The sequence below is a fragment of the Phyllostomus hastatus genome, unplaced genomic scaffold (assembly GCF_019186645.2).
Source record: "Phyllostomus hastatus isolate PE091 unplaced genomic scaffold, TTU_PhHast_1.1 phas_scaffold_216, whole genome shotgun sequence".
Lineage (NCBI taxonomy): Eukaryota > Metazoa > Chordata > Mammalia > Chiroptera > Phyllostomidae > Phyllostomus > Phyllostomus hastatus.
In genome coordinates, this window is record NW_025334018.1 from 4048367 (window position 1) to 4072282 (window position 23916).

A 23916-nucleotide genomic window follows, 5' to 3' on the forward strand; every position below is an offset into this window, starting at 1 on the left:
AAAAAAATTCCGCAGATGCCCGGGGTACAGGCAAGCTACCAGCCAGCTCTTCGGCCACAGCTCGCCCTGCCGCGCTGGAGTGGAAATAGGGGTGCGAGTTGCACAACTGATTCCCAACGCCCCTATCCCCACAACCCCTCACCCCACACCCCGGGACCTGGAACCAAGTACCTCTCCTGGGCCAGGGGAGTCCACTCCGCAGTCCCTACGCGAAGCCTTCGCGCCTCATCGCTACGCGCTCCGTCTCCTTCGAGACCCGCGGGGCGCGGGGCGGGCCACTCACGCTACCCAGAGACCAGTCCCGGGGTGATGGCGGTGGCCGGGGCTGGCGGCAAGCGCCAGATCCCCACGGCGAGGAGTGGTGCTTCGGCACTGCCTCTGCACCCATTTTTATTAGGCGCTCCCCCCCCCCCCACCGCACGCACCAAAAATAACGTTTACAGAGGATGTGGAGGGTGCAGACCCACCTCACCTGGCCCTCTGGGGAGCGACTGGGCTGCTTCCGAGGTGGGAGAGAAGCACGTGGCGCACCCTGGGCACATTTGAAGGCAGCGCCCGGGAGACACCCGCTCGGTGGAGAAGTGGGGGGACTCTAAGCTCCGGGGCGTGGCTGGCCAGCACGTGCAGCTGCCGCCACCTTCTCCCGAACGTGCACCCCCAGGCCCTATCGCTGCATAAGCTCGGGGCCCACCACCCCGGGATCTGGGCAGGAGCGGGGCGCGGAGTGGCGGAGCTGGGAGGCGCCACTGCGGAGGGGTGGGGCGCGGAGGGGGTGGGCCGCCCGCCGTCGGTCCACCGTTTGTCCAGGCGCCGGGGACACTCCCACTATCTCCTCTGCTTGCCCTCTAGTCCCTGGGAGTGTGGGCAGGGCTGTCTCGGGGCTTCCGTGGGCCAGGCCTCCCCTACTCCGGGAGGAAAACGCAGGGGAAGCCCCCGGTCCGTGCAGGCCCTGAAGAGGAGCCCGGGCGGGGCCCCGGTGCGTTGTCCCTGTCGCCGTCTGTGTCCGGAGCAGCAGCCCGCGCCCGCCCGCTCGGCGCCCTGGGCCCCCCGCCCCGGGCCGGAGGGGCCCCACCCTGCCGGGCGTAGACGAACACGGGCCGGGGACACACGGAGCAGCCGTCGCAGGGTCTCGTCACGGCCTCCAGCGCCCCAGCCCCGGGGAATGCAGTGGCCCCCGGCCCCTGGAACCTCTCCGTGTCTGGGCTGGACCTCCTTCACCTGCTCCACGGCCACGACGCTCCTGAGCTGCGCCGGCCGGGCCCCCCTCATGGCGGCCAAGTGGTTCAAGGAGTTCCCCTTGAACCTGAAGACGGTGTCGGAGCGGGCCAAGCCCGGCGGCGGTGGAGGCGGCAAACTGCGCAAGAACTTGGAGGCGGGCGGCGCGGGGCCCACCCCCGGCAAGGGCCGCAAGAACTCGGCGGCGGAGCTGGGGGGTGGCAGGGCCGGCATCGGCCCCTCCAAGGACAGCCGGCTGTCCCGGGACAGCCTGCAGGGGCTGATTCAGGCCGCCGCGGGCAAGAGCCGCAAGAACTCTCGGACCACCAGCGAGGAGGAGCCCCACCGGGGCGCGGCCAAGAGCTCAGGATGCAGCACCTACATCAACAGGCTCATCAAGGTGGACACTCAGGAGAAGAACGGGAAGAGCAGCTACCCCGGCGGCGGCGGCAGCAGCAGCAGCAGCAGCAGCAGCTCTTCCTCCGCGTCCTCGTCCCCTTCTTCCCTGGGCCCTGACCTGGACAAGGGCAAGATTATTAAGCAGCAAGACACGGTAAGAACACGGTCTCCCCTGGAGCGCCTGTCCCTGCTGAGTGGTGGAAACAGTGGGAAGGAGCAGAGCGAGCCCGCCAGCCCCTGGGTAGGGTTCCCTGGGCCACAGAGCGGGGGAGGATGTGCTCCTCCCCTGACATGCGGTGACTTCTAAGTGACTATTTAAAACCATCCGTTTTTTTTTTTATCTTGAAAAATCCTCATTCTAGGGACGGGGAACTTTTACTTTACTATCTATTTCATTTTGTTAGCGGTTTATAACAGTAATCGAATGAAATGTTCCTGCTTTGTTCAATTTGGCGCCCTTATAGGTGGTGGTTTATTTTAATTTCAACATCCCGAGGAGGGGTGCAGAGCAAGACTGTGTGATTTTAGTTCTTCTTGAGCACAAGGAATGGCAACCTTCAAAGCTCCAGAGAATGGGTTGGCCAGCCCAGGCTACCCCACCCCCAGTTCAGAAGCTCCACCTAGTGAAGGGCTTCTCTGAGCTTCACCAGCACCCCAAGGTTACAGCCCTTTCAGTTCAGCCCATGACCATCTGCTGTGCGGCAGCCACAGAGGATGAGCGACCCAGGGCTCTGCGAGGACACAGGATGGAACAAAGAAAATCTGCTCTTCTCTGTGGAAGGGGGAGGGAGGAGAGCTCGAGCTGAGCTTTCAGACTCAGCCACGGGCATCACTTCCTGTCGTGGGAACTTGAATCTGCCCTTGCCCCGGCTTCACACATGCTGCCCGCCTGGACGGAGTCAGGAGCCAGTAGCACAGACCATGTGTGTCTGCCTTGGGCACTTCTGTTCATTCCTCCGTTCATTCTTTCCACAGACATTTACAGCATGCCTACCCTGGGCCAGGCACTGCGGGAGAACTGTGGAAAGACTGCCAAGGACCCAGCTGGCCCAGATATTAGTGGTCTACCTGACTGACTAGCTCATAAGCACCTCGCAGCCAGCGGCTGCATGTCCCACTTCCTGCTCCTCCTGCACGAGGGCAGTTCCGGCCGGGGTGGGTGGTCAGAAGAATGGAGTCAGGGAGTGAGTGGCCACTGCAGACCTCGGCAGTGGTTGCCTGGTTATGTCCATGGTTGTCACTTCTGGATGTCTGAGTTTCCTACTCCCAGGTGGGCTCCCATCCAGGTGGCAGCCTCTTCCTCACTTCTCCCTATTGATCCAAATGCTTCCTGCCAGCTCCAGTGGTCCTTCTCCATGAACTCTTTGGAGAATGGAATCAGAGATTGGGAAGCAGGCCTCTTCCCAGAGAGGGGGTTTCTTGCCTTGCCCCCCACCTAGTCACTCCGCTGCTGCAGAACAGAACCCTTGCCCACGCACCACCCTTCCAGGCCCCTTTGCATTTTGGGAAGAACAGGTACTTTCTGACACAAATATGGATCAAAACTCTATCTGACTGTAGCCAATGAGAATAAGTCTGCCTCTGAATTATTGAACCTTGAATTCCCAAAATACTGTTTAGTTCTGACCTATTTCTTATTATGAAGCCTGTCTCTTTAGAGCTGTTACAAATTTCTTGAGGACAAAAAGCAGTTCTTGGTCTTGTTTTGATTCCCTAACCAGTGCTAGTGGATGTTCAGTGGAGCCCGGGTGATTGACTGATTCACCCGTGAATCAGTCAATTCAGACCGTGACTGTGTTGCTCATCTTGCTGGCACTAAAAAGACCAGAATCATGGGAAAGGTGGTAGGCCAGCTCGTTTTTTTGTGCTCTAAAGCAGTAGACATCCCCTCTCACTTCCACCCACCCCTGCTGTCCTTCAACTCAGCAAAAGCTTTATTGCTTAGGGGAAGAAAAGGAGGTGGAAAGAGGCTTGGGGATAAGCAGAGTTTAGATGTGCTAACAATCAATTACACTACCAAAAAAAAATCAGATGTCTGTGCAGCTGGGTGAGTAACACGAGCAAGTGCAAAGGCTGTCCCCCCGGACCTGGCTGGAGACGTTGTGGTCTGTTCGGATCAGCAGACCGTCCGTGGCCGTTCCAGCATCCGGTGGCCCTTAGCAACTCTCCTGTCTGGCCCCTTCCAGGTCATCATTTTAGAAGACTATGCTGACCCGTACGATGCCAAACGGACCAGAGGTCAGAGGGAGGCGGAGAGAGCAGGGGAGAACGACGGCTACATGGAGCCCTACGACGCCCAGCAGATGATAACAGGTTTGTGCCCAGGAGCTGCTTATCTGGGGCAGAAATCTCGCACCCACCTGGAGAGTGCAGAACGGTGGCCGCTGTCTGTCTGGGGAAGGGGAGGGGGAAGGGGGGAAGGGGGAAGGGGTTTAACCAGACCCTGCTGACTGGAAGGAACAGAAATGAGACCCCAAACTGAAGTCAGACACCTAGTTAGCTCTCTGTGTAGTTTGGGTCCTTCAGCTTTAGACTTTTCAGGGGTCTTTAAAGTTTCTCTCATTCTGTATAAAACGGCAGTCTTCCATGGTGGGTTTGCACATCTGCTCAGGATGTGATCTTTAGTTTTAAGGCACTTCTGTACATTACTTGGCCACTTTCAAAGCTTTGCCATCCATCATGTGAGTCGAAAATCTGCACCAAAGGACTCATCCATACCTGAAGGGTTTTAAGTTAAAGGATGCAAAAAGACACAGTCCTCTGTGTTGCAGCAGACGACCGATTTCTCAACAAGCTCTACAACATTGGAGCAAAACACTTAATTACTAAGGAATGATTACCAATCACTAGCATGAGCCAAGCCATTCAAGAGAAACCTCCTAAAACTAATTGACAATCTTGTAACTTTTGAAGTGGGACAATTCCAGCTGGTGAGCTAAGCAATCACCCTGTCATTTCTGATATCAAGCTTTTCCCTTAAAAAAATAACTTTTCCCTTTTATTCATAATTCTCTTAAGTTGGTGTCAATAATACTTTCACATGATATACTTACTAGTTATTTAGCTTTATTTGTGAATATCAGAGTCAGTTATTTATTCGCCTAATTGTCCTTAAACATTCTTCAATCCATAAAGAGAAAGGAAGTTTCCAAGTGCTGACTGAAGGTAGCCTTGCTTGAGTGTCGTGGGTCTCATGCCTGGAGAAGGCTAATAACTGGTCACACATTAAAGACAGTCTCTTCTGTTGAAAAACAGATTGAAAAGCTGTCCAGCTCAGACTCCATAAGCTTAGTCTCAGAAGAGCTGAGCAGGAGGGTAGCAGCAGCGCCCTGGAAGGGCCGAGACAGGCCTCAGAATGGACAGGGGCTGCCGCAGGAAGGCACTGCTCTGCTTCCTGCACTCTGCGTGCAGAGATAAGGCCCGGGTTTGCGGAGGGTGTACCCTGGCCAGGCTGTGACCCTGCAGGTCACTGGACTGTGACCTCTAATGAAATTTGTGAATGAAAGGAAGTGAAAATGAACTTAGTCAGAATTTTAAAAAATATTGGAGTCTTGAAAGAAATAGGGGGAAAGAATTACTGTCACATAAATTGAGGAAAAAGATATTCTAAAAAAGCAATGCTTACTTTCGATTCACCTTTCTTTGTCCTTTGGTTTTAGTTTCCTCTGTCTTTTTAACTGGAATGAATAGTTTCTCTAAAGTAGCCCAGCTGCTCGTCTGCGGAGCCGCACTGATCATTGGCAAAGTGCTGTGCTTCTTAAAAATGAACATATCTTTTTTCCCCAAGTAACCCCCACAAAACTCTATAACTAGGAGACTGCAGTACTATTCCTGGTTACAGAGATTCTAACTTGCCTGTGCTCACAAGACCTTTTCTAAGAGACAGGGCAGAAATTACAACTCCGATCTTCCCCCTCCGGGCAGGGTGGTCTGCTCCCTGCACCAGGCTCCCAAGACAAGAAATGAGGTGCACAAACGCACCTGAAACTGTGCTGATGAGTAAGTCCTCTTTCCACTGAGACTCGCAAAGAGGGGTATAGTGAAAAGTCAAAATTGCCCAACATGAAATAAGTATAATAATAATAATAATAATTGCTAGCATTTAATATTCAAGCATTTATTAAATTCTAGGCCCTGTTTTAAATCACTTACATGAATAAATTCATTTAGGAATATGGAATTAGTCAATTGGAGAATAAATTCAAGCTTATTAAAAATATCAATTACTTTTTTAATTGCTAGATTTTTTCTATGCTCTTAAAAAATATTGGTGAGTTTTAAAGTTTCTTCATGTAAAATATATACTAAGAAGCACTTTCTCAATCAGTGTAGAGATAGAGAATACACCTCTTGTTCTACCCGTAGGTTACACAGCTGGACAGAATAACAGGAAGTGAGTCTGTCGGAAGCTAGGAATAAAAGTTTTGCTGCTGGTTTGTTTTCTTTTAAACCTTTTACCTTTTTTGTTCAGTTGGTTCCTTGTGATTTGTTGTCAAGTCCAAGTTCAGAAATGCCCCATATTTCTTGAGAAACAGTAGGGATTTCTTTTCAGTTTGTTTCAGCATTTCTGTAGGAGAAGGAGACAGTGCTAATGAGTGATTTATCTCTGGACCACCCAGCCTCTGTCCTGCCTTTTCAGTGCCTGTGAGGTGGAAACAATGTATCTGATTTTATAATACCTTGGGTGTATATCACACTGTTCGTGAGGTTGTATTATAACACCCAACAAGTATTTCTTCACCAAGCACCGGGCCCTGTGCCAGGAACTGGGCATGCAGAGAACAAACCCGGTGGCCCTGGTCCTGTGGCCCTCGCAGCCCAAGGGGTAACAGACCTAACAGCGACACAGAAGAAAGCATGTCATTGAAAAGTGTGGTTGGGGGACATCTGTAACAGTGTCGTCAGGAAAAACAAAATTTTAAAGAAAGGTGAGGTTAAGTGTCATGAATTAGAGAATTAGAAACACCGTCGGCCTCAGGCCTCAGGGACAGAGGAAGAAACAGAAATCAAGAGGCATTTAGTACTTTCCTGTAGCCCAGTAACTGGGGTTTAGGCTCCCTGGATCTCTTCCAAGACTTTGCTCTCAACTTTTAGAAGCTAAAAATTCATAAATTTATGAAGAAATTCTTACTTATATTTATTCAAAGAATTGTTCATAAAAATATATGACTATGAATACAAGGCAATAATAGTATAAATTTCTTTGTTTTTCTGATAAATTAGCGGGATCATTATGGCTAAATAATTAATAGAAATACTCCATATAATTTAGCGTTTTGGGTTTTAGCACCAAGTAAAAACTCGAAAGGGTCTCTAGAAGCTCCCCAAGACAGCTGTCATTCAGCACCGAAGTTCCTCTCACAGCTGGTATCGCACGGATGGAGCATTTGTGAGGTGCCAGACTCACCACATCACCTCCCTGAGCCCTGCGACCCAGAGAAGTGGGTCTTAGCAGTCTCTGCGTATTGTCGAAGAAACCAAGGTTCAGAAGATTCAGTAACCTGTCCAGATTATACGGGTGGAGATACAGGTCACTCACCATCCCTTTGGTTTTAGTTACAGAGTTCTAGCCACAAGTGGTTTTACATTTTTTTATTTTTGCCTCCGAATGGTTTTGTTGGTTTGTTTAAATAGTGCAGTCTAAAAGAGAATCTCATTGTTCAGGTCTCCATTTAAAAAATTAATCACTTTGAAAAAGTAATAATAGAAGACTATTTTTTATTTACGTAATGTCTGTACTTTCCTTATTATACTTAAATTTCAGGGCTTCTAAATTATATCTGTTTTTGTTCAGGAAATGTTAAAGTAATTTTAAATCAAAAGCTCGAGCACGGATAAAAAATGTGAGTAAAGTTACCTAATGGCCCTTTTTCTGATTCTAAGAATGAAAAAGAGCCTCATGAAGCTCTAAGTTTAGTTTTGAAAACATTAGGAATGAATGAGGGGAAAGGTGCATTATAGAAATTGTACTTAATGTTTTACACGAGATCTTTGGGCACACAGTGAGGAGTGACGGAGAAAGCTCTGGCGTCTGTGCTCAGTGGCGCCCCCCGCTGACTGCCGCCCGGCCTTGGTTGGTTCACCTGCGAGATGGGACTCCTCCCTCGCCCACCCTGAGGTTTCACTGAGATACTGGGCGTAACACGCCGGCACATGCACATCCAATGAATGCAGCCGTCATTTGGACACTTCAGAGAGAGAGTTCCATTTTCGAAGACAACTCTGGACAATTAGAGAAATAACAATTGGTAACTACAATTAATTTAGTTGAAGGAAGTCTTAGTCTTCTGCTATGCTTTTAAATAGAAGTGGCATAATTATGCACAGCCAGAGCTGGGAATAGGGAAGGGAAGATAGGGACCCACGCTGCGCTGCGTTCACGCCGTCGGTCGCGTTAGCCGCTGCGGGTCAGGCCTGGGCTTCAGCTGCAGACCGTGTTTGTCTGCAGCCCGAGGCCTCATTCTGTTGTCTGCCATGTAAATGGCCTCTATCGGCAGAGCCAGGGCGTAGCTTCCTCTCGCCATTTCCTCCTTCTCAGGCTCGTTTCCTCTTGGAGCCAGCTCCGCACGTCAGGGGCTATTCTCCCTGCAGGAAGGGTCGGCCTGCAGCCCCGCGATTGTTTCTGTTTCTATGGCACCTCAGGTTGGGGGCAGCCAGGTGTTGGAACGGACTGGAAGGTTACTTCCCTTGAAGGGGCGGAGGGGCGCTGCACTCAGGCCCTTTTTCCCCTAATTAAACATTGTTGAAAAAGTTGATAAAACTTTGCAGATTTTGCCCAATTCCAGGACCACCCCGGGAAGGGACACTCTCAGTTGTTTGCTCCCCAGTGTTTCTGCCGGAGGGCTGTGCGTGCCGATTGTCTGCAGTAGCGGGGCAAGACCTCATCTCGAAAGCAAAAACTTGAACACATCTGTAATAAGGACTCAGGATTCTAATCACGGCATTGTTTTAACACAAATCTGTTGAAGTTTTCTTGTGAGGGGGACGCCTCCTATCTTAAGGTTGCAGTCAGTTCCTCCGCAAGTAGTGCAGCTGGGGCGGACGGGAGGCGAGGAACCGGACGGTTTCCCCAGACTGCGCAGACTCAGCTGAGGGCAGACTTAGGTTCTGGTCAGAAACTTCCAAAATTCCAAATCCGTCCTATGAATTCCTTTGTGTTTTCTCTTTCCTTTTAAAAAAACTCCAGCCTTATCTTAACTGAACCAAGAGCAGAATATGTTTTTGTTTCTTATTTTCCATAACTCCATCTAGAATAAGCAATGAAGAAAAAAAGCTGCTGGATTGAAAGTCAAGAGGCTTGGGCTGGAGGCAGCCCCAGGCACCTTTCCCGGCCGGGGGCAGAGTCGGCTCGTCCTGCGCTCCCATTCCTCGGCCTGGAGGCTTTAGACTGGGGAGAGCCCTCTGCTTGGGATGGGGCTAGCAGGGACGAGATGAGCCCTGGAGGGCCAGAAGAACTTGGGGGGGGGGGCACCCAGGAGGTGTGGCAGTGCCTCTCGGGCTTAGCTTCTCATTAGAATCACCTGGGGAAGCTTCCGTACCCCAGACCACTTAAGTCAGGGCCTCCGGTGGGAGGACCCGGGCATCCACCGCTGTTGAAGCTCCCGATCCCAGTGCACTGCCACCAGGGCCCCCATCCAGCAGAATCACAGCCTCACCCTCTCAGTAAATGTTGTCCTTTCTAATTTAGTGTCCTGATTTTAATAACCTTTCCTTGGAATGTTTCATTTGCTGTCCTTTCCTTGTTATAGAAGTCTTGTTGAGTCCATGATTCTTCTTCATGGAGCGTCTCCATGCCTGTTCTACCTGGGGACGTTCTCACTTTCCCCGGTTTCCATGGCGGTGCCCCTCACCCCACCACTCCTCCTCGGTCACACTCTCCTTCCATTCCCCCTCCCCTGAAGAAGCCCCAGACCCTGCCTTCCATCCTCCCTTCAGACTGCCTGCTTTCACTATCGCACTACTGGCAACAGTTCACTCGTGAGTGACTCCTTGGCGTGTAACTTTGTCCTTCATCTCTCTGCTGAGCCCTGGATCTACATTGTCACCTGCTGGGAGAAGTGCTAAAGCTCCACCTGTCTCTTTTTCTCCTCCCATCCATCCAATTATTATTTAGCTCAACTGTGTGTCTTACAAAGAGAAACGAAACGGTGGTGGCCCTTGCCTTGGCCGTCTCCACCGGACTGGAAACCCAGGCACAGCAACAAGCAGATGCGCACGGTGGGAGCCGTGCGAGGTGCGAGTGGGCTGGCGAAGTGGGGCCACCGGGAGAGGTGGGGGGTTGGAGGAGAAGCCCGGTTAGATTTCGAGGGATGGAAAATCACCCAGACACTACTGGGTATGAGGCAGTGTAGTGCTCAGGGAACTTCACGAGTTCCATTTGGTTGGATCAAAGAATTGGATTCCAGGGGGACAGGAAGGTGGCAGTGAGAGAAGAGACTGGAGAGGGAGACGGTGACCTGGTCACGGAAGGCCTCCCACGCCATGCGAGCTGTCTGTACCTCTTAAGTAGACAGCTGAGAGTTTATGGGTGTTAAGGGATGAGGTGGGGTGTTTGTGTTTATAAAAGTGCTCCTTGACTGAGACCAGGTGGGCAGATGGAAGGCTTCCTGATGGACATTTAGAAGAACCCGTAATGCCTCTGCTGGTCTGTGTCGCCAGCTCTGGTTGTCCGGACCGTAAGCACCTTTCACTCTACCTGCCAAGGCCTCTGGGCTCTGAGCTGCCCAGCCTCCAGGCCCCTCCAACTTCTCCCCGCTGTGGTCGGCTGGCAGGTTGGGTGGCGGTTGGTTGATTTGCATCAGGTTTTTTGCCTCTGTTTCTTTGCCTCAGTCCAGACCATATCATTCTGGCATATTCTATCCTGTATACTGTGTTGGAGTTATCTTCCAACAAAATAAAATATAACTGTTATTACCTGTTTTTATAAAAACCATCATTTTGCAGTGCATCCTTCCTTTACAACTTCTACACTGGGGGCCCCTGGCCCGCCTCGTGCTCCGGCTGCTTTCCCCACCACCACTCCCTGCTCCTGGCCTCTGTCCTTTGGACTTATCTCTCACTGTCCTTTCTGGGAACAAGCCTTCTATGGCTCCCACCTCCGTATCTTCACTCATGCAGCTTCCTGCACTGGAAATGACCTTCTCTATCAGAGTCCACTCATCTCCCATGTCTCTTCCACTTGGAGTCAGTCCACTCTTGGTGGTGAGCAGTGTGGCTTCTGGAGCCCAGCTTCCCGCTTTGGAATCTGGGCTTCACCACCGAATAGCTTGGGCAATTTCCTAAACTCTCTGTGCCTCAGTCCGCTCTAATACTGGGGAACTACCATATTTTTTGGACTATAAGATGTACTTTTCCCCCAAATTTGAGAGGAAAAGGGAGGTGTGTCTTATAGTCCGAATGTAGCTTTACATTTACATTGGTGAAATATTATGTTTTTTGTGTTATTAAATGTTTTACCGCATTTCTTGCTTCAAATTTTTTTTCCTATTTACCTCCTCTAAAACCTAGGTGCGTCTTATGGTCCAAAAATACGGTGATAGTACCCATTTCATAGAGTGGCTATGAAAACCGCAATGCACTTAGAATAGTGCTTAATGCATAGTACACCATCGACGAATGTTAGCTGTTTTACCATTATTGTTTTTCCCTGTGGCGCCTCTTTTACCTCTCCTGCCGTCATTAGCCCGCTATGTGTTGTTCCTGAGTGTGTCTGGCTTTGCCCACTGTACTGAAACCACCCACAGGTCAAGAACTCTAATGCCTAGTGCTTTGAAGATAGTAAACACTCCGTCAATTTTTATTAAAATACTTTTATCCCAGCTTCCTAACGACATGTGAAAACTGCAGGCGAACCACACTCAGAACCAACGCGGGCCCAGTGACTGGCACGCATCTGCTCTCGCAAACTGCAGGCGGCCCGAGCACGCCTGTCCTCGGATGTGACCTGTAATGCTGTGGATGACCCAGTCCCGTTATCTGGCTCAGAGGGGCTGCCTTCTACAGCCGGGAAGTAGCCAGCCCTTAAGGGACAGTGTTGGCGGTCTCTGTCACCTTCCACCACACACAGTCCCAGGGGAACAGGGAATTCTGTGAATTACCAAGCTTCCGTGGTGCATTTCTTTCAAGGTGTTCTGTGTGCTGCGTGTTTTTCAGAAATTAGACGCCGAGGTTCTAAAGACCCCCTGGTGAAGGCCCTTCAGCTGCTCGACAGCCCCTGTGAGCCGGGGGAGACGGGCGCAAAGCCCGAGGCGCTGGCCAAGAGACGGAGCTCCAGGGACCTGCTGGGGAAGCCTCCGCAGCTGTACGACACGCCCTACGAGCCTGCTGATGGGGGTCCCGAGCGGAAGGCGCGGCCCCCGGACGCCCACGGCCGGCTGCCCGAGGATGATGAGCGGCCCGCGGCTGAGTACGAGCAGCCGTGGGAGTGGAAGAAGGAGCAGATCGTGCGCGCGCTTTCAGGTGAGGGGCAGCGTGGGTTGGGGAGCGTGTCAGGCGACGGGCGTGTCAGGCGAAGGGTGTCCGCTGCGCGCTCTGCTGTCCTGCTGGGAGACCTGCGCCCCCTGGACCCCTCCGCCAACGCCACGTGCAGTTCTTTACTGCAAGTCTGTCCTGCGAATCTGGTCGGGGCAACAAGAACTGGGCCTGGTTGCAAGACCAGGACTGAAGAAGAGCCCTTAATGTTGCATTTCTCTTTTATCCTTCTGGGCATCTTCGTTTTCCTTTCTCTTCACCGGGCACAGCTGTTTTTAGAGACGCTTTAAATGACTATTGAAAGGCCTTACTTGATAGCTGAATCTTCCTAATAGGCAGCAGCTTGTCTGACTCTTACTTGACTCCTCAAAACTGCTTTTTACCAAAAATTTTTGGTAAAAAATTCTAAAGGAATCAGTTCTGAAGTATGAATTTTTAAAGTGACTTACGAGGAAAGTGACAGGTGGTCAGTAGTTATTAAAGGTAACTGGCCCTCTTGCTTCTCCCAGGACATAGTTTTTCTACTTACCTGGCCACATAAATTCTTTTGCCTTTGATTTTTAAAGTTAGGGATGCCTTTCGCCCCAGCAGTAGAGCCCTGTTTGTGAGTGAACGTTTCGTCAGTGCACAGGGCGAGCAGAGAAGGCAGCACAGCCGACAACAAGCGTCCGGGCCAGTCCGCGAGTCCCTGTGGTCATGGTTGTCACAGGTCCCGGCTGGGCCCTTGTGCTGGGTGCTGCCCGCTGCCTCTCGCTCTGGTCTCTCCAGCCTGTGCGCCATGGCATCTGTATGGCAATATTCAGCAGTTACTTTCTTTCACAGCTGGTTTTCTTTTTGTTTTATTATTTCATAGCAGGAACTGTTCTCTTGAGTTCATAGAATGAAACACTCTTGCAAGGAATCATCACCTGTAACTACATTTAGTCTTTTACTCTAAATATACCACAACCTAGAGTTTTTTTCAAGTACATGCTGACATATATTAAAGTGGTTCCCTCTCGTATTGTAAAACTGCTGTACAGTGATGAGCATCTCACAGAAGACATAGCTGTCTGGATACTTGCAGTGGGATCAGACACCGGAGACAGCGGGAGCGCAGCCGTCCCCGGCTGCTTGTAGAACGTTAGCTCGCATTAGAGGGAGGGGCGAGCTTCTTTCCCGAGCTGAGGCAGACAAAGAGGTTTTTCTCTGAAGTCCACGTGGTTCACCTCCGTGGCCTCTGATGTTAAATGGAGCCTTCCTTCCAGTTCAGTTTGAAGGCTCTGAGCGACCTTCCACAAAGGAGGAGCCAGTGCGGCAGCACCACCGCCAGAAGAGCTGGACCCCGAAGATCCTGAAGCCAGCCCTCTCTGACCACAGTGAGGGGGAGAGAGTGGACCCCGCCCTGCCGCTGGAGAAGCAGCCGTGAGTCTCCCGTGCAGCCAAGTGACAAACGGCAGCTGGTAGCTCATCCATAGCCTGGGAGTGGGGGGAGCCGTGGCCCATTTTTACCTGATTATTCCTGCTCATGAAGACTTGTCTGGGTGGGCTTCGTAATGAAACCCACTTTCAAAGCCCAGTGCACTTGTGCAGAAGGGAAAGTGTACTGCATCCCAAGAGCCTGAGTTTAAATTTCATTCTCCTATACAGAGTGAAAACTTTTAAAATGACACTAGCCCGGTAGCTCCCTCTTGGATTTCTGTTCTGACGCTGTGGTGTCTCCCCCAACTCCATTTTCCAGTTGGTATCATGGTGCCATCACCCGTGCTGAGGCTGAGAGTCGACTGCAACCCTGCAAAGAAGCTGGTTACCTGGTTCGGAATAGCGAATCGGGGACCAGTAGGTACTCCATTGCACTGAAGTGAGTGTGGCACCCTCATGGTGTCCCGTTTGGATACAGCGGCAGGGGCAGGGGGAGTATGGGGGTTGCTCCATGTCAGTCTTTCCTATCCTGGTCAGGTGACCAGTCAAAAGATATTATTTCAGGGTGCTTCATAGGGGCCTATGTTGCCAGAAAACAAGATGCATTTGCTTGGACAATGGATAGGAAATGCTCTGATTAGAATACAAAATTGGTTTTGTACATTAGTCAATTTCTACCTTATATTACTCGATCTAAAGTAGGTCCTCTCACCAGAGAAATAACTCCTGATAAAAAGAATAATATCTTACAGGATGCTTTAGTCATTCTTCTTTTACTCCCTAGTGTTTGGGGATTTTAATAAATTAGATCCCTTGATTGTTCAAATGCCAAGTCAATTTTGAGACCAGCTTCTTCTGGTGAAGAAGGAAATGCTGACTTGCTATTAGTCCCTTGTCTGACTGTACACAGAAATCCACTTCTGCCTGGTAGGCCTGGTGGAACTTGAATCATGGAAATTCTCGCGGCTGCGCGAGTTCGGCGGTGCTATATTGGAGGGTCATTGTCGAGCGCCCCAACGGCATTTCCTTCCTGAGGAAGCTGAGCCCCTGCAGCTGAAACAATCAGGCTGGAGGGGAAAGAGGCTGGGGCGGGAGGGTGTTTGAGCAAAGTGGCTCAGAAAACGGGGATAGGCCAGCAGATACACAATACCAGGAATAGCTTTGCTGTGTTCCTGAAACCAGCACCACGGATTAGATCTTTGAGCCTTCGGTGCCAGCTGTCATTACATGGGACCAGGAACAGCCTCTCCAGATTGAGGTGGAGTGGGAGGGAGGGGGAGGAGGAAGCAGTTTTTTAAATTATTATTCTTAATGTATTCTTTGGGGAGGAAAGAAGGAGGGAAATTTACACATGTCCTTTGGCTGTGATGAAGAGCATGAGTTTAAACCTCACCTTAGCAGTCTCATGCTTGGGCTTAAGCACTAGTTTGGCAATTTGGGGGCCAGGAGGGACTGGACTTCTTTTTGGTGTTTGTGTTTCTTGGCTGGTGTCTGACAACTTGTGTGCACTAAGGACAAACAACTCAGAGAGGACACACATTTGTTCAGGGCTGCACTTGTTTATCAACAGTCGAAGGAATGGATGAAAGCCTGTCCGCCTGTGAATCTGGCTGGGGTGTTTGCAGTGGGAGGGACCCCCCTGCTCACTCATTCATGTCCCCCTCCTTGATTTCTGTTTTGTTCCAGGACTAGTCAAGGATGTGTGCACATCATTGTGGCTCAGACCAAAGACAACAAGTACACGCTGAACCAGACCAGCGCGGTCTTCGACAGCATCCCCGAAGTGGTACACTACTATTCCAATGAGAAGTTGCCTTTCAAGGGGGCGGAACACATGACCTTACTCTACCCCGTGCACAACAAGCTGCACTAAGGTTCAGCCGCCGAAAGCCCTGGCTGGGCCTCTCACACTAAGAGGGCGTCAACATTCCACTGGCATCTCAGGGCCCAGGGCTGGACTGGGCTGTAATGATTAGTAGGAAGTGGAGGCCTTCCTTAATAAGTCAGAAGGTCTTTGGGCTTGAATCCGCTCCATGACACTCAGTTACTGACCTGTCCCTTTTCTCCCTGCTCAGTAGTTCTGTAGGAAGAAATCATAACTTACCAGTTGCCTCTACTCTCTGGACTAGGGCGTTCTCTCTGGGTGTGGCCCTCAGCAAAGGGAAGTCAGGAGTCCAGGAATATGGATGTTCTCCAGAAATGTGCTAATTGTCACCCAAAATGCCTGGTCTTCAAACAAACCAACACAAACATACTTGGCTTTTACACAAGACAGCAAAATGGTCCGGTGAACCAGGGGAGCGCATAATATCGGATCCCTTCTTGGACCAAAGGCTGGACAGGAGAGAATAAGTGAAGAGTGGACCTTAGACAAAGTTGCCTTTCTTGGGTGGCCTAGTTCAGCTTCACAGTCCATGAAAATTCACAGCTTTAGGGTCTGGCATAAGGATTATTTTGTGGTCAGCCTTCTAAGGAAATCTGTGCTTTCTCTCTGTGAGCTTTTTCATCACTTCAGCAAATCAGGAACACAAACATAAATGGGAAGGATGACTAAAGAATCACCGACAGTGGCTTCCAGTTAAGATGGTGGAGAGGGTAACTGTGGTACTCGCATCCTCCCACAACCACATCAGAATTGTAACTAAATGAAGGAATAACCATCATCCAGAACTGCCTGAAATCTAGCTGAACAAGAAGTCCTACAACTGAGGATATAAAGAAGAAGCCACATCAAGACTGGTAGGAGGAGCAGAGACGTGAACAGGCCGGTCCCACACCCACATATGGTGGATAAAAATCAGGAGGGATATCTTGGCTGCAGGGGTCCCCCTGAGGAGCAGTGGGTCCCAGCCCCACACCAAGTCCTGCAGTCCAGGGTTCCAGTGCCAGGAAGAGAGTTCCCCATAATTTCTGACTGTAAAAACTAGCAGGGATCAGCTCAGAGAGACAGAGGGCTTCTGGGGTCCCAGGCAGTCCCTGTTAAAGGGCCTGTGCATAGACTTATTTGGACTCACTCTCTCTAAGCCACAGCACTGGGGCAATGGCTCAGAGGGCACCAGAGACGTACGGGGAGGAATAGAATTATCTGGCATGAGGAGGCTGGAGGGGCAGCATTCTCCCAGACAGAAGTGCTGGCAGAGGCTGTTGTTCTTTTGCTGAGGCCTCCCTCCCCCCACATCTGAGTCTCCATCAAGCTGGCTATCACTGCCCTGCCCTGGTGATTCCCTGAGATCCTGCCCCACCCAACCAGTGGGCCCATCCCAGTTGTTTCCTCTGGTTTTTCCACATGAATGGCATGTCTTGGCTCCTGCTTCAGACTTTCCTAAAATTTCTCAAAAAAGCAGCATGTAGTCTTGTCGTGCCCCATGCCTCTTGCTGACTTGCCCCAGGCCTGACACTAGTGGCAGGTGGCCTTAATTCACAGTTTGGCATCTCCTGGGCCCTCCAAGCCCAGTACAAACAGCAGCTACTACAGGTCACTTTGTAGTTCATGCCAGGAGGCCCCAGGCAGAACACACGTGGCAGCATACCTTGGCCTGCACTTCTTGGGAGACCCCAGAGCCATTGCACCCAGTAGACAGCTTCACATCACATTGAAGCACCACCCAACCACCTCCACAAGCAACACACTCAAGGGGCAGACTCAGCAGGAGCCAGAGTCCTACTTAAGTGAGTCCTGTTCCATGGGGTGGGCCCCTGTGTAGCTGATCCTCCATGGTGGTTACAGCCAGACCTTGCAGCTGATCAGCCTGGGGGTAAATCCCTCCCACTGACATGCCAACAACAAACAAGGCTCAACTACAACAGGAGCGTGTATACAGGATAAACATGGGGGAGGGCACACCTGGAGTGTCCGGCTCAGGTGAATAGGGAGGCTGTGCCACTGGACCCTACAGAACACCTTCTACAGTAGGCCACTCTACCAGTCTGGGAGACATAGCAGCTCTGCCTAATACACAGAAGCAAACATGGGAAGCTCCCAAAATGAGGAGATGGAGAAACATGTCCCAAATGAAAGAACAAAACTCGAGGCAGGGGCGGGGGGGGGGGGAACTAAATTAAATGGAGACAAGCAATGTACCAAATGGAGAGTTCAAAACATTGGTTATAAGGATGTTTAACACATTGTATGAGGGAAACGTATTTATACGTTTTACATTGACTGGTAGTAGAGCACGTGATAAAAACTACCCGCAGACAATGTGTTAATGAACTTAGTGAGAACTTCAACAGCTTAAAAAAAGACAAGGAAACCATAAAACATAACCAGCCAGAAATGAAGGATACGCTAAATAAAATGAATAACTTTCAGGGACTCACAGTGGATGAAGCTGAGAATCAAGTCAGCAATTTGGAATATAAGGAAGAAAAAAGAATCCCCCCCCCCCCAAATGAGGATAGTGTAAGGAGCCTGTGGGGCAACCTCAAGCATTTCAACGTTCACATCATTGGGGGTGCCAGGAGAAGGGAGTAAGAATTGGAAACCTATTTGAAACAATATAACAGAAAACTTCCCTAACCTGGTGAAGGACATAGAAATGCAAGTCCAGGAAGTGAAGAGAGTCCCAAACAAGATGAGCCTGAAGAGGCTCACCCCAAGATAATTAAAATGTAAAAGTTTAAAGACAAAGTGAGAATCTTAAAAGCAGCAAGAGAAAAGCAGTTAACTACGAGGGAGCTCCCATAAGACTGTCAGCCGATTTCTCAACAGAAACTTTGCAGGGATTGGCAAACAGAAGGGATTGGCAAGGAATATTCAAAGTGATGGAAAGCAAGGACCAGCCAAGATTGCTCTACCCAGCAAAGCTATCATTTAGAATTGAAGGACCTACAGAGAGTTTCCCAGACAATAAAAAGTTAAAGGAGTTCATCACCACCAAACCAGTATTACATGAAATATTAAAGGGTCTTCTTTAAGAAGAAAAAAATAGATAAAAATATGAACAATTAAGTGACAATATGTATCTATCAACAATTGAATCTAAAAATCAAAATGAATAAGCTGAATAGAAACAGACTCAAAGATACAGAAAACATTTTGACAGTTGCCAGATGAGCAGGAGAGGAGAGTGGGTTTAAAGAGTGAAGGGATTAAGAAGTACAAATTGGTAGTTACAGAACATTTGTGGGGGTGAAAAGTACAGCATAGGAAATATAGTCAATAATCCAGTGATTATATATGGTATCAGATGGGTACGAGATCTATTGGGATGATCACTTTGTAAGATATATAATGTCTAATCACTGGGGTGTACACCTGAAACTAATGTAATGTTGTATGTCAACTGTAATTGAAATATAAAAAGTGATTTTAAAATGGAATCACCAACATAATTAAACATTGGCATTATTATAACTCTGAATTGTGGAACAAACACAACAATAATTTCATTTCTGATTTTTTTAAAATTTGAAAATTTGCAAAGCTCAACAACTGTTTTCTTATTAGATAATTACACAGAACTTCTGATACCTTTGATCTTATCTTTGTGCATTATGGTTGTTATGAAACTTTTGAATTTTTGTCCCTAAAATTAGATTTGCTTTGTATTTTCAGAGTAAATTAAACACATATTTATAACTCTAGGATCTGATTGTATGGACTGGGTCTCTAAAGCCTGCAAAGTCTCTCTCATGCTATACAAAGCAGACCAGTTCACATTGTATAAAAATATTTTAAAAGACAGATTTTTCTCTAACTCTGCATAAGATATTAAATTAATATTCATACTATTGTTATCCTTAAATATTGTGAACTCATGTCACCAATTTACTTACTGTGAAAAAAGAAAAGTAGGAATGGCATGCTGTGAGAAGACTGCCGTGGTGAGTGGCTCCATAGTTACAGCTGAGAGGTGTCTCTGTGCTGGAGTTTGTAACAGGGTTCTCTGGGCCAGTCCGCATGCAGATGTGCTGGTTGTCACCAATGGCAAGTTAACTCGTGTAGCTCCTTTGAAATAACACACCAAAAAATATTGATTTGGGTAATTTGGGGGGAAACATATCTTTCTAGTTATTAGTCATCATTTTACAATTATGATTTAGAAGTTAGTAAATATTTGCTTCCTTATTCAGTTAAGATTGTAACCCAAGGGTTGTATGATCTTTGATTTAAAATTTTGAGAGAAACTTTTTCTTACTGGATCCCAATGATTGTATTAATAAAGAGCGTTCTGTTTTTCAAGTACTGATAGAATTGTTTAAATGTGTATTGGCTCATGTACTCTATCTTTAGTACAAGATTTTTTTTAATCTTTAGCATCTATAATCCCAGTTCCATTCAACAAATATTTATTGCCTTGCATAAACAAATAATGCATTGTGTTAAAATTATTTTTAGTTCAATGTTCTAGAAATGAAACCTTATTTTTTACTTAGACTTATTCTACAAAGCAAATAAACCAGTTATCCTAATTTTAATAAATACTAAAAGCTTTGCAAAAATTTTTCTTTGTGCATTAAATGATTCTTGGCCCATACTCAGCAACTGTGATGAATGTATAATGAAATAACATCTTGAAAGCAGACCCGATACATTAAGTATTTATTGAGCTTCTAGCAAATGCTCAGTATTGTGCTTTTTCTGTACGATTTTTCTGTGACAGTCATACTATTTTGCTTATATAATCAAAAGTGGAGATGTGGAGTTTATTTATAGACCAGTTTCTTCACAGTTGTACAGGAGGTTATAATAAGAAATACAGTAAATGAGTAGCAGGGGGGTTGAGCTACTATTTTCTTCAGGTTGTGACACGGGCTGACAAAAGCCGAGCAATTTACAGTTGGGTGGTGTCACAAAGTACCGTTCCTTCTAAAAACAATCAGGCCCAGCAGGGGGTCCCTCGTGGCTTCCTTGTTAAGCTTCCTGGGCCAGCTGATCTGAAGCTCTCTGACAAGTTTCCTCTCTGAGCTCTGAATGCTTGGGCTTTTCGTCACTTTGTCTCCATACGTGTTTTTCTGTAGTCTTCCTTCTCTTGAGTTACTTATGTCTCCCAGAATGTTTTTGATTCTTTCTGCAGAAAATAATGTCTTCGAACAAATCTGTGTTCCCTTGCCTTGAATATTGCATCCCTAGAGCTTCCTGCATCTGTATTTTTTCTCCTTTATCACACCTTCCTTTTTAATCTTCACCTGAGGATATGTTTAGTGATTTTAGAGAGGAAGGGAGAGATAGGAACGTCTATGTGAGAGAAACATCCATCAGTTGCCTCCTACTCACACCCTGATCTGGGATGCAATCTGCCACCCAGGAATGTGCCCTGACCTGAGATCAAACCTGCAACCTTGCTGTATGGGGAACGACACTCCAACCAACTGAGGCGCCTGGCCAGGGCTATCACACCTCTTTTTAAAAAATAACTCCCTTCTCCAGGTTAATATTAGATGAGCTTACTTAGTTGCTTTGTTTCAGGCCTACAAGAGCAGAGGGTAAAAGGACTTTTCTATTTACTTTGCTACCATATCTATTTCTATCAGGTTGAATTTCAACCTTTGGAGTTGTGTTTAAATACGTTGGAATAAAATAACAGAGAAATGTTAATATGTGTACAAAAAGGTAAATATTGATAGCCTACTCTCTATGAGGGACAGATATGTCCTCTGATGTTATCTAAACTACTTTCTTAAGAAGCATCTATAAAAAGAGCCTTTATTTTTGCTGTTTAAAGTCTCCATATTTTGCTGAGCTGTTACTCATTATTGGCATCTGCCACAGAATGGGGAAGTGAACAAACAGATAATCTCTGGAGAGAGCCAGAAAATTTTGGCACAGGTGGGAAAATAGTACTAATCAGTTGCTTTTCAAATGAGGGTAGCCTTGCCCTGACTGGTGTGGCTCAGTTGGTTGGGTGTCATCCCAAAAAGCGGAGGGTTGCCAGTTTGATTCCAGGTCGGGGCACATCCCTGGGTTGCAGGCCCAGTCTCCTCGCCCTCCCACCCCCCAGTTGGGGCCCATGCAAGAGGCAACCAATCAATGTTTCTGTCACACATCAATGTTGCTCTCCCTCTCTTTCCCCCTCCCATCCCATCTCTAAAAAAAAATTCAATAGTACGAGGTCTGTCCAGAAGGTATCTAGCCATGTAACAGGAAAAGTAGAGACACTTATTGAAGAAGATACAAGAAACAGTGTACACAGAACAATGACCCCTCAGTCCCCATCAAAGTAGGCACCTTGGGACCTCACACAGTTCTCCCAATCGCATTAGCAGCCCCGTCATATTTTCCTGAATCCCACTGATGGTCTGAAATCTCTTCTCTTTCAAAGGCAATTTTATTTTTGGGAAAAAACAGAAGTTGCAGGGTGCTGTAGGGGGACTGAGTCTCCTGGATGATTTGATGTTTCACCAAAAAAAACTCTGCACAAGATGTGATCTATGATTGAGTGGTTGTTGTGATGAAGCTGCCAATCACCAGTTGCCCATAGTTGCAGCCCTCTGAATCACCAAAATAGTTTTCATGGAGGAATGTTGAAGCTTAATGCAATGTTGAAGCTTAGAATTTGATGGGAACTCATTGCTTTACTCGTTCAAACATTTTGAATGTAATGGCCACACAGCACACATGCTCACTCAGTGGCTTCTACCTCCCCCGCTGACTAGTACAGTGAAGTCATCATTGTTCACACACGCTCATTCCAGTCCACTCTCCTTGGCTGCCAGGTTACATCGATGTTGATGTCGCTCAAACCATTCTCATTATATTAACAGTGGCTGGGCTTTTTCTGGACAGACCTTATAAATAAAATCTTTTTAAAAAATGAGGGTAGCCCTTGTATTCTACCAAATTGTTCTTTTTTAAGTCAAAGGTTAATGCCTCATTTTTCCTTCAGCCTGAAGTGGGGACCAAGATGTCTTGATTTCATTTCCTTTCTCCTCTGCATCCTTTTAATATTTAGCAGAATTTCTTTAATACCTTTCCCATAGATGTTTTTTATTCATTAGTTGTCTCTCTTATTTTCTTTAAACAGCCCTATTTTGGCCCTATGATCTCTTTAGAATCACTTTTCTTCATTCTCCTCTCAAATTGTTATAATCCCATTAACTTGGACTTAGACAAACTTGGACCTTAATTGAGCCTTCTTTAATTTCTGACCTTGTTGGTAGAACAATGGTGTGTTACTGCCATCTAATGGAAAGAGAGCAAACTACAGTGGGAAAATGAGCAGCACATCTAGGGTGTTTTCTAAGGGATTTCTGATCCAGTCCCTAGCGGGGAAAATGATGACACAGCAGTTGCCATCTTGGAATCTGTCTTTTCCTGTGGAAAGGGTGATTTATAGCCTAATACAACTCTCATCCCGAGGCCCCTGAACTGTGGCTGGATCGTGTCATTTAGAATCTTAAATTGGTTGTTAATGAATGTGATAGCAACAGACAATTGAGACAAGCATCTCATTTTGTCAAGTTCTTAAGCATTTGCTTATTTGTCAGTGGGCTTTAAAATTTAAATATCAACGAATACACAATTTTAATTTTTGAAAATATTTGAGGATTGTATATAATACAAGTGCCTACCTGTAGAGCTTTAGTGATTTATATTATATCAGAAAAATTTTATAGAATTTCTGCATGTATTGCAGTAGCCAGTGTAGGTTGCATGCCTTCCTGAAGATGGTTTACTCTGAAGTGTAACTGTAAGTAAACATTACTTCAAGAAAACCTTGTCTTGCTTGATTTACTTAGTTTTGAGAATCACTTCCCTTCATAAAAACAAACACCTTTCTGTGGTAACAGCTATAGTAAAGAGGGTCAAAATTTCATTTGTAATCATTGTTAATGACATGTATCAGCAAACCATGACTGAACATAACCAGACCTGATCTTAATTTTTTTAATCCTCATCCAAGGACAAGCTTATTGATATTAGAGAGGGGAAGATGTAGGCAGGTGTAGGCTGAGAGGCCCCAGGGCTCCCCACAAGCCTAGCTTGGGGGCTGGGAAAAGCAGCAGCAGCAGCAGCAGCAGCAGGGATTGAGAGTTGTTTTGTATATTAATAACAGCAGGCTAGCTTCACAGCCTGCGCAGAGTCAGGGAGATATGCGTGACTGTGATGTAGCTGGGAGACAGCTCCCCACACCCCCCACCCCCAACTCATGGGTCACAGCGGTTACAGTGCCTGCGCAAGAGCTTGGGAGTGGTTTGCTCCACTCCTCGGGGCCACGCCTGCCTGGACCATGGCAGCCAAGAAAGGCAGGGAATACAGGAGCGCATGTAGCTGATTGTGGGAGGAGTCAGAAATGGGGTTATGGAGGAAGATCTGCACCAGGATTAAAACCCAGGTGTGGCAGCCATAGCTGGTGTTTAACCACACAGTTTTGGGAAGAGGAGAGGGGGTCGCTTGGCCACATGGCTTAGGAAGCAGGAAAGCAAGATGTAGCAGCCATGCAGAGCTCTCTCTTAGCAGTTTGAAAGAATGCAGGACTCCCACCTGCC

The 23916-nt window shown here is 47.8% G+C and overlaps 1 protein-coding gene across 1 annotated transcript; it reads left to right on the top strand.

Annotated features, from left to right (window-relative positions):
* Positions 1 to 854: 854 nt before the first annotated feature.
* On the top strand, positions 855 to 17512 carry SHE (Src homology 2 domain containing E). The gene is made up of 6 exons (XM_045817182.1): positions 855 to 1768; positions 3801 to 3927; positions 11767 to 12072; positions 13332 to 13488; positions 13805 to 13924; positions 15172 to 17512. Exons 1-6 carry the CDS (start codon positions 1163 to 1165, stop codon positions 15356 to 15358), a joined length of 1503 nt encoding a protein of 500 aa, XP_045673138.1. The 5' UTR covers positions 855 to 1162; the 3' UTR covers positions 15359 to 17512.
* Positions 17513 to 23916: the final 6404 nt, after the last annotated feature.

Bases quoted from the DNA above. Each gene is read 5' to 3' on its own strand.
- SHE (XM_045817182.1), top strand. From the start codon at position 1,163: ATGCAGTGGCCCCCGGCCCCTGGAACCTCTCCGTGTCTGGGCTGGACC. The intron at 1,769-3,800 runs GTAAGAACACGG...GGCCCCTTCCAG, and splicing joins TTATTAAGCAGCAAGACACG to GTCATCATTTTAGAAGACTA. The intron at 3,928-11,766 runs GTTTGTGCCCAG...CGTGTTTTTCAG, and splicing joins CGCCCAGCAGATGATAACAG to AAATTAGACGCCGAGGTTCT.